Source organism: Lepisosteus platostomus, chromosome 10, assembly GCF_059453375.1.
Source record: "Lepisosteus platostomus isolate fLepPlt1 chromosome 10, fLepPlt1.hap1, whole genome shotgun sequence".
NCBI lineage: Eukaryota > Metazoa > Chordata > Actinopteri > Semionotiformes > Lepisosteidae > Lepisosteus > Lepisosteus platostomus.
Window position 1 is genome coordinate 51614137 of NC_142620.1, and position 7946 is coordinate 51622082.

Genomic DNA, 7946 nt, shown 5'->3' on the forward strand with positions numbered 1-7946 from the left:
TGACCATGTGCCAAACTGCAGAATAAGCTGGGTGTTCCTATCCTGGGATTGACCACTGAAACTGAAACTATTGTCCAAAGGACAAAAACAATATAGAGGGACGAACAGCTAATCATCTGAATGAGCAACTTTCCTTCTAGCAGCAGGATGATCAGCAACCCCCTAATTAAGTGTAAAAATTAAAGTACTAACCCACAACAAAGTATCAGTGTAATAGTCCAAATAAGGATGATTAGTGTCCTTCTAGTATATAAATATAGGAAGGATAATTTTGTTAAAAAAGATTGTCCACCCATAAAATTAACCCCCAGTCCACACCTTACCCCTCCAATGTATAACCACATGAGTTCTCTGGACACAGCTTGTGCCTCATGAATCTAAGGCTCAGCATGAGTCATGTATTAACTATGCTATTATGAATGCAATATTGTTATGCCTGCAGTTTAACTGCTTTTCAGACAACCTTAGTATTCTTGATACACACGTATTAAATATTTTAGGAGAAATATGTCTGGCATGAAATGTTTTCTCTGAATACCTATGGTATTCACATTGCAGAAAGCACATTTTAGGAAGTGGTGCTTTAGCCTGCTAGTGGATAGGATGCAAACGTTTGTCAACTCCTAATGTTATGGTAAAATTCCACTTTGGGCTTGCACGGTCTGACACAACTAAGCACTGCATAGCAAGGAATTATTATTCCAAGTGTAACAAGTTTAAGAAATAACTACTCTACTCTTGGTTTTGTTTTTGCACATAGACTGAGCAGAAATGGGGAAGATCGGTGGTCCTAGTTCAGGGCCCTGTGGCACACCACTAATTATTTCACCCCAGTCAGCCCTTCCCCTATCATAGCTATCATCAAGTTCATCATTCTCAAGCATACATAACCTTGTATCCCTACAGTTCTCATCTTGAGAATTCCTCTTTAGTTGTAGAATTTAATCAACCACATTCTAACAAGTAACACTTACCCTATCGTTGACCTCAGTTAAAGAATATGTGCTTTCTATCCACTGTCTCATGGTACTAATATAAAATAACATCTGGTTTTATGCTGATTCTTTAACATTTACCGTATACTAGAACTGCATTCAATAGAAGTAAGACTTTGGAATATTATTATTAATAATAATAATAATAATAATGATAATGTTTCTTTATTAGCCCTATACAATTTCTTGCATTAGGAATTCGTCTTTTCGCATACCCCAGCTTTTCTCCATGGAGACACAGACACACAGACAGGGAGAGAAGCTTTATATTTATACTGCTTTTACTGTATTTTCCGTGAATGCGTCCCACTGTTCTTGGTGTTTGTTTAACACCTGAGCGTTTCAAACACAGACCAGGTCATCGGACTGCTGGACGGCTGGGGGGGGTTGGGGGGGGGCCGAGGAGCTGAGCTCTGAAGCGCGCGTTTGTTTGCCGTTTCAGGAGGGGAAGAACCGGCCAGGCCTGGCCAGGGGCCTGTCTGAGCCAGCCAATCACTCCTTGGGCAAGCAGGAGGAAATGGAGCTGGAGGACGAGGTGGCGCTTGACTATAGCACCCGCAGTGGCGAGGAGGACCACATGGCAGCCTGCAGGTCTGAGCGGCACTGCCCAACAGGGGCGCCCTTCCCAGCTAGAGACGGGAGGAATCTTTCAAGCCTGCCCTGGTGTACTGGATTGATCCCCTCACACCTGCAACATTGTTTTCAATTAAAACGGGCATTATCGCCCGACTGCACAAACGCAGCCGATGTTGCAACTAGAACACGAGACACCCACAGCTTAAACTCCCCCCACTTGCACTCTTCAGCTCTGCTCTACGAGTGCAGATTTCAGCAATGTACCTTTGGGAAAATGGTGGTTTTTGTCATTTTTCTTTTACAGTTTGATTTTTGTTTTTTTCAGGCGGTAAACACTTTGGTAACATCTTTTAGAAAAATCTGGTGGAATCCATCCCGGTCCACAGAATCATAGGACACCTCCTGGCCAGTTTATCAGCTAGTCTTTCCGAGCGCTCTGCGCTGTAGCTGTGTCTTCCTGTGTCATAGCCAGCCGCCTCATCGCCGTTGTCCTGCCTGTTCCTGTCTGTGCGCAGCAACAAGAGGAAGCCGGGGCCGGGGTGGAAGGAAAGCAGCCCGGAGAAGAAGCTGTGTTCCGGGCTGGAGGGCGAGGTCCGGCCCCCCCGCGGCGGAGCCAAGCAGGAGAGCGAGGAGGACGGGGGGAGGAAGAGAGGGGGGCTCCGGGAGAGCAGGGAGGAAGAGACCGTGCCTGTGGAGGAGCGGGGCACCTCTCCCAACACAGTCGCGGTCAAACAGGAGCACGGCAAGGCGCCCCCCGGAGGGAGGTCCCTGGAACCGCAGTCCTCGCCAACGGGCATGGCGCTCCCTCTGAGAAAGAAGGAGGCCTGTAAGGCTGCCCTGATCCCAGAGGAAAACCCGGAGTCCATGGATAGGGTGACTCTCTGCCAGAGGGTGGCGCAGCTTGAGAAGGAGGCCGACAGGCTGCGTAGGATCCTGGGGACGCCCCCTCTGCCCCGAAGCCCCTTAAGGGAAGAGGGTCACCCCAGTACGGATCAGACAGCAGAGCTGTGCCAACAGCTCAGCCAGGAAAGAGAGCTGCTGAGCCAGGGGCTCTCGGAGGCAGCGGAGAAGCTCGTAAGAATATCCACGGAGAGGGACAAGTACAAATTCAAGGTAAGAGTCGGCTCAGCACCGCGGACAGCAGCAGCGTTGGCACAGTTGACAGCTTCACCCTCCTTTTCATTCTAAAGGAATAAGCCACGATTACAGAAACTCGTAAGACTGGCTGTCCTCAACGACGCACACGGATGGGTGTCGTCAGCGGCGCACACGGTCAGGAAGTTAGTGCCACACACGGTCAGGAAGTTAGTGCCACACACGGTCAGGAAGTTAGGGCCACACATGGTTGGGCAGTCTTCTGCGGCGCACACGATCAGGAAGTTAGTGGCGCACACGGTGGGGCTGTCGTCAATGGCGCACACGATCAGGAAGTTAGTGGCTCACATGGTTGGGCAGTCGTCAACAGCGCACACGATCAGGAAGTTAGTGCCACACATGGTTGGGCAGTCATCAACAGCGCACACGGTCAGGAAGTTAGTGCCACACACGGTGGGGCAGTCGTCAACAGCGCACACGATCAGGAAGTTAGTGGCGCACACGGTGGGGCAGTCGTCAACAGCGCACACGATCAGGAAGTTAGTGGCGCACACGGTGGGGCAGTCGTCAACAGCGCACACGATCAGGAAGTTAGTGGCGCACACGGTGGGGCAGTCGTCAACAGCGCACACGATCAGGAAGTTAGTGGCGCACACGGTGGGGCTGTCGTCAATGGCGCACACGATCAGGAAGTTAGTGCCACACATGGTTGGGCAGTCATCAACAGCGCACACGGTCAGGAAGTTAGTGCCACACACGGTGGGGCAGTCGTCAACAGCGCACACGATCAGGAAGTTAGTGGCGCACACGGTGGGGCAGTCGTCAACACCGCACACAATCAGGAAGTTAGTGGCGCACACGGTGGGGCAGTCGTCAACAGCGCACACGATCAGGAAGTTAGTGGCGCACACGGTGGGGCAGTCGTCAACAGCGCACACGATCAGGAAGTTAGTGGCGCACACGGTGGGGCAGTCGTCGGCGGCGCACACTGCTGTCTGTGTTAGTGGTCTGTTGTTACCGGAGTCTTGACAACATACGGCGTCCTTCAGGTGATGGAGCTGGAGCAGGAACGGGCCCGGCTGCAGGAGGAGATTGAGAAGAGCCAACAGGAAGTCGTTTTGCTACGCAGCCCCCCCTCACGGGCTGGTGAGGACATCTACTGGGGCAAAAAGTACACGAGCTACCAGTACCACGAGCTGGAACAACTGCGGGCCAGTGTGGATCGCTTGCAGCTAGAGAAGAGAGAACTGGAGAACCGGCTGAGGCAAGCCGAGCTGCGCCTCCAGAGGTGCAGGGAGACAAGGGAACAGAGCACCAGCACGTCCCAGACTGCATCAGACAGGTACTTCCCCTCTACAACACCTAGAGAGGGAGCCCTCGCCCTGCCCAGAGACAGGTAACCCCCTCCCTGCTCTGCCCAGTAACAGGTGACCCACCTCCCTGCCCCAGAGACAGGTAACTCCCTCCCTGCCCTGCCCAGTAACAGCTGATCCCACCTCCCTTACCTGCCTAGAAACAGGTAAGCCCCTCCCTGCCCTGCCCAGTAACAGCTGATCCACCTCCCTTACCTGCCTAGAAACAGGTAAGCCCCTCCCTGCCCTGCCCAGTAACAGCTGATCCACCTCCCTTACCTGCCTAGAAACAGGTAAGCCCCTCCCTGCCCTGCCCAGTAACAGCTGATCCACCTCCCTTACCTGCCTAGAAACAGGTAAGCCCCTCCCTGCCCTGCCCAGTAACAGCTGACCCACCTCCCTGCCCCAGAGACAGGTAACTCCCTCACTGCCCTGCCCAGTAACAGCTGATCCACCTTACTGCCCTGCCCAGAGACAGGTAACTCCCTCTCTGCCCCGCCCAGTAACAGGTGACCCACCTCCCTGCCCTGCCCAGAGACAGTTGTCCCACCTTACTGCCCTGCCCTGCCCAGTAACGGGTGACCCCGCACTACCACTCCCAGAGACAGGTGACCCCCTCACAGCCCAGCCTACAGACAGGTAAACCCCTCCCTGCCCTGCCCGAGGTGCTGCAGGTACCGTTCTCGTACTGCCCCTCTTCACCCCTCTCCCTCTGTCTGTGCCCCCCCCCCCAGCGTCGCCATGGTGCGCCTGCGCGACCTCCGGCAGAACGTGGTCAACCTGCTGACCTCCGTGCTGCCCCACCTGGACCTGCAGGGCATCAGCCTGGACACTGGGGACGTGGACAACATCCTGGAGCAGGTCATCGAGGCCAACAAGATCTGATTCTCCCCAAGTCCCCCCCCCCCCCCAACACACGCACACGCACACACTCGAGAGACTCTGCAGAAACTCGTTAGCCGCCTGTGTGCCTCGGGTGCAACTAGAGCAAGGATGCAGTTGGTTTGCTTAGCTGTCTCTTCCTCCTGTCGTTGAGTTTGTGACTTGTGTTTGTCTCTTTTTGCTCTTGGATTCAGTTGGAACAGGTCTTCGGCCCAAACACATCAGAAGGCAGCGTCCAGTGGCTTTCTCAAAAAAAAAGCCAATTTCTAAAGGTTAACCGGAGTCATTAGCTGTGGCTCCTCTGTGCGTGCCTCTGGAGATGAGATAGGATAAGTGACACTCCCCTGTTTGGGAGGCGCTCTGAGAGCAGATTCCCTCTCTCGGCAGGTTTGCGGTCTGTGCCTTTACTTGTATACCGCCTCCGGCCAGCAGGGGGCGGCCCTCACACCGGGGTTTTTTTTATTTTTATTAAACATATAGGATTTACAGATACAAATACAAGAGGATCAGAATCATGTACAATTGAAAAAAAAACGTAGCAGAAAAAAGCATTTAACTACCAGAGGTAATTAAGCAATTATGTGATCAAATTGTATATTTTACACGTATCATATTTTCCTTGCTTTAATATTTCTCAATTATTTATAAAATTTAGTTTCAACAGGCATGCGTTTCCTGTAAAAAATAAAACTCAGCACACAGTTTTTTAAAAAAAAAACGTTTTTCTTTTAACAACATTTCGAGTACCTCTGGCATTCATGAAAAAGACATACGCAAAAGCAAATAACTAACTCTAAGACTGTCTAAACTATTGAGTTTTTCGAAGAACCAGAACTATAACAGTCCTTAATACCTGGAAGGCGGGTTTTTCCTCGAAAAGGTCTTTGTGATTTTTGTCACATTTTTCTTTTCTTCTTCTTCTTTTTTTTTGGTAAAAAAAAAAGTAGTTGGGTGGAAATTGCGTTTTGAGTTTAGCCGGTAGTTTGTCTATTACGTCTCCTCGCGTTTTGATTTTCTCACACATCGCTGACGTATTTTTTTTCTATATGTATATATATATGAGTAATTCGATTTTATGTAGGATTTCAATCTCCAGCAGCCTGTTATGGGCCATCAAGAGACATTCGTAAGATGCAGGTAAATGTAAGATCGCGAATCTAACCTTTTATGAAGTATCCGTGACCCAACATCTGGGCTCAGAGTATAGAGTGATACACCCCACGCGCCAAGTAAACTCTGACAAAATTCTGGATTTCACTGTAGAATACCGATTCTTACGTGTTTTATTTATTGTCATTTTTTTATACTAGATATGTCATTTGTACTACTGTGTGTGGGGAGAAAAAATATGTATTGTTACTGTAAGGGAAGTTTCCTTTTTTAACGATACATATAAAACAGGGAACATGTTACAAGCTGTTGTCGTGTCTGTCCTGTCCGTGAGTGTTGGGTTGTGTCGGGGGAGCAATGCACCGCCATAACCCACACGTGTCCGTCAGCTTAATGCTTTCTTCTTCTGTCCAACACGGAGTGGCGTCTTGCTTTGCCCGCTTTCGGCTTGGCGGTCTGGCTCTCCGTCGCCCCCTGGTGGAGACTGCCATGGCTGCGCGCCCTGCGTTGGCTCGGGTCACACGCAGCGCTGCGGCTGTCTGTGTGCGCGCTTTGGGCGAGAGCCCACATCCAGTCCTTGAGGTGCAGCAGATAACGTGGTAACAGGGAGCCGTGGCTGTAAATATTAACCGAGAGAGGAGGACCTGAACTGTACTCCCCCTGCTGCGTGTGTGTTTGTGGTCTTTCTGTTCCGCGGTCAAAGAGTTCACAAACGTTGCCTTCGAAGAAGCAATAGCAGTTCAGTGTAAACAGGGCGCACATCTGCTTGGGCAATCTCATGAGCTCTGACCCAGTGTCACATCTGAGGTCTGCTTTTAGAAATAATTAAACCACATGTGCTGCTAACCCGAGGAGGAGGAAATGACGCTCCCCCACTCCGGCTTCCTGTCCAAATCCAAGGCAAACCTTCGATCGCAAAGTCTCGCGGAGCAAAGCCAGCGTGCGGTTTGCCAAGGTCATCCCCAGCCATCACTTCTCGGAGGAACTAGCAGGGAAATAGAACATGCCGCCCTGTTGCCAGGACCTGCTGGCCCAAATCGAACCGTCCTCCGCGTCCCCGTCTCCGTCCTTCGGATGAGACGTAAAACCGAGGTCCTGACTCTCTGTGGTCATTAAAAATCCCGGGGCGTCTCTCGAAAAGAGTAGGGGTGTAACCCCGGCGTCCTGGCCAAATTTCTCCATCGGCCTTTATCAATCATGGCCTCTTAACAATCCCCCTCTATAAATTGGCTTCATCACTCTGCTCTCCTCCCCACTGAGAGCTGATGTGTGGGCAGCGTTCTGGCGCACTATGGCTGCCGTCGCATCATCCAGGTGGGGCTGCACACTGGTGGTGGTGGAGGGGATCCCCATTACCTGTAAAGCGCTTTGAGTGGAGTGTCCAGGAAAGCGCTATATAAGTGTAAGCAATTATTATTATTATTATTATTATTATTATCTTCTCTCAGAAGCTGCCTGCTGGAGGAGACGGGCAGTCAACGTGCTGTCGCTTCTTTGAACAAGTGTCGGGGCCCATCTTAGTGACCCGAGCTTCCTGCTTTCGCTTGAACTACAGGAGGATGTGTTGGGTTATGAATACTGAAAAGAAATGAGCCGCGACCGATGACTTCTTCAGTTCTGGGGACGCTGCTGTGTTGCAGCTTGTGAGACAGATGGCTGCGTGCAGCTCACAGGCGGGCCGGCCCGGTGACCGTGCCGGCCCGTTCCAACACAGGAGTATGGCAGTACCCTTAGTGTTGGAAAGCTGCTGGGGGTAACAGAACTTCCCGATACTGGGGCAGAAGAACGGACTTCGCAGGCTTGGTTCGTGCCTTGCATGTGTCAAGGCGTGACGAACCCCCAGCCCCGCAGGAGCCCCAGAGTAACTGAGCCGCCTTGTGCTGCACACTGTGAAATCGTCAAGTTGAGCAGAATTACAATGACGAGAGCGCAGGGT

The 7946-nt window shown here is 51.4% G+C and overlaps 1 protein-coding gene across 1 annotated transcript in view; it reads left to right on the forward strand.

Annotated features, from left to right (window-relative positions):
- The window catches only part of LOC148653960 (MORC family CW-type zinc finger protein 4), a 29516-nt gene extending 23201 nt beyond the window's left edge, over positions 1–6315 (forward strand). The window contains exons 14-17 of the mRNA XM_088597080.1: positions 1438–1586; positions 2087–2684; positions 3716–4008; positions 4753–6315. Coding sequence (XP_088453206.1) covers positions 1438–1586; positions 2087–2684; positions 3716–4008; positions 4753–4903 — 1191 coding nt within the window. The 3' untranslated portion in view covers positions 4904–6315. The remainder of the gene's footprint in view (positions 1–1437; positions 1587–2086; positions 2685–3715; positions 4009–4752) is intronic.
- Positions 6316–7946: the final 1631 nt, after the last annotated feature.